The sequence below is a fragment of the Nematolebias whitei genome, chromosome 2 (assembly GCF_014905685.2).
Source record: "Nematolebias whitei isolate Nwh7 chromosome 2, NemWhi1, whole genome shotgun sequence".
NCBI classification, from domain to species: domain Eukaryota; kingdom Metazoa; phylum Chordata; class Actinopteri; order Cyprinodontiformes; family Rivulidae; genus Nematolebias; species Nematolebias whitei.
The window spans coordinates 1,739,342-1,740,170 of NC_056499.1; the positions used below are offsets into that span (position 1 = coordinate 1,739,342).

Consider the following 829-nt stretch of genomic DNA (forward strand, 5'->3'; position numbering starts at 1 on the left):
CTCTCAGTCTTTTATTCGCTCTCAGTCTTGTATTTGCTCTCAGTCTTGTATTCACTCTCAGTCTTATTTGCTCTCGCTCTTTCTCCCTCCACAGTTTGTGAATAATGAGAAGGCGGCAGGTGATGACTTACTTCAGAATGTCCAGGCAGTGGCGCTCTCTCAGACGAAGAGCTGACGTGGTTTTCACTGCTCTCTTCTGTAAAATCAAACAGAAAACAGAAGGAGGCAGGAAATCAATTCTGACATCGTTTGTCGTTCAAGGCAATTTTTAAATTCTTTATTTGTTTCAGCCAAAGAAAAAAGGTTATTTAGTTTCCTTTAATTCGCTCATATCCATGTGAAACTAGTATGTGAGACATCGTGACACATTAAATAATAGTTGAAAAGTGAAATGGTCAAAAGTTTTTATAGTTTCTTTTTTTTCCTGAAACATTGTCTCAAAATGTTTTAATATATTTTGAACAAAAATCCTCATTTTGAAAGCACTTCAACATATCCAGATTTTACTATAATCAAAACATCTTATTTATTTATTTATTTAACAAATATGGCTGCTACAAATTCTATTTTCAGGAACATCCATCCATCCATCATCTTTCACCCGCTTCTTCCACTTTGGGTCACGGGGGTCGCTGGTGCCCATGTCCAGCAGTCACTGTGTGAGGGGCGGGGGACACCCTGGACATGTCTCCAGTCCATCACAGGGACACATAGAGACAAACAACCATTCACTCTCTGACTCACATCTTCTTTAACTGCTTCTTCTTTCTGGGGGGAGTGTGTGTGTGTGTGTGTGTGTGTGTGTGTGTGTGTGTGTGTGTGTGTGTGG

The 829-nt window shown here is 39.9% G+C and overlaps 1 protein-coding gene across 1 annotated transcript in view; it reads right to left on the bottom strand.

Moving 5' to 3' along the window:
- ano5b (anoctamin 5b) overlaps positions 1 to 829 on the bottom strand; it is a 33,497-nt gene that overhangs the window by 14,678 nt on the left and 17,990 nt on the right. The window contains exon 2 of the mRNA XM_037695380.1: positions 132 to 196. Coding sequence (XP_037551308.1) covers positions 132 to 196 — 65 coding nt within the window. The remainder of the gene's footprint in view (positions 1 to 131; positions 197 to 829) is intronic.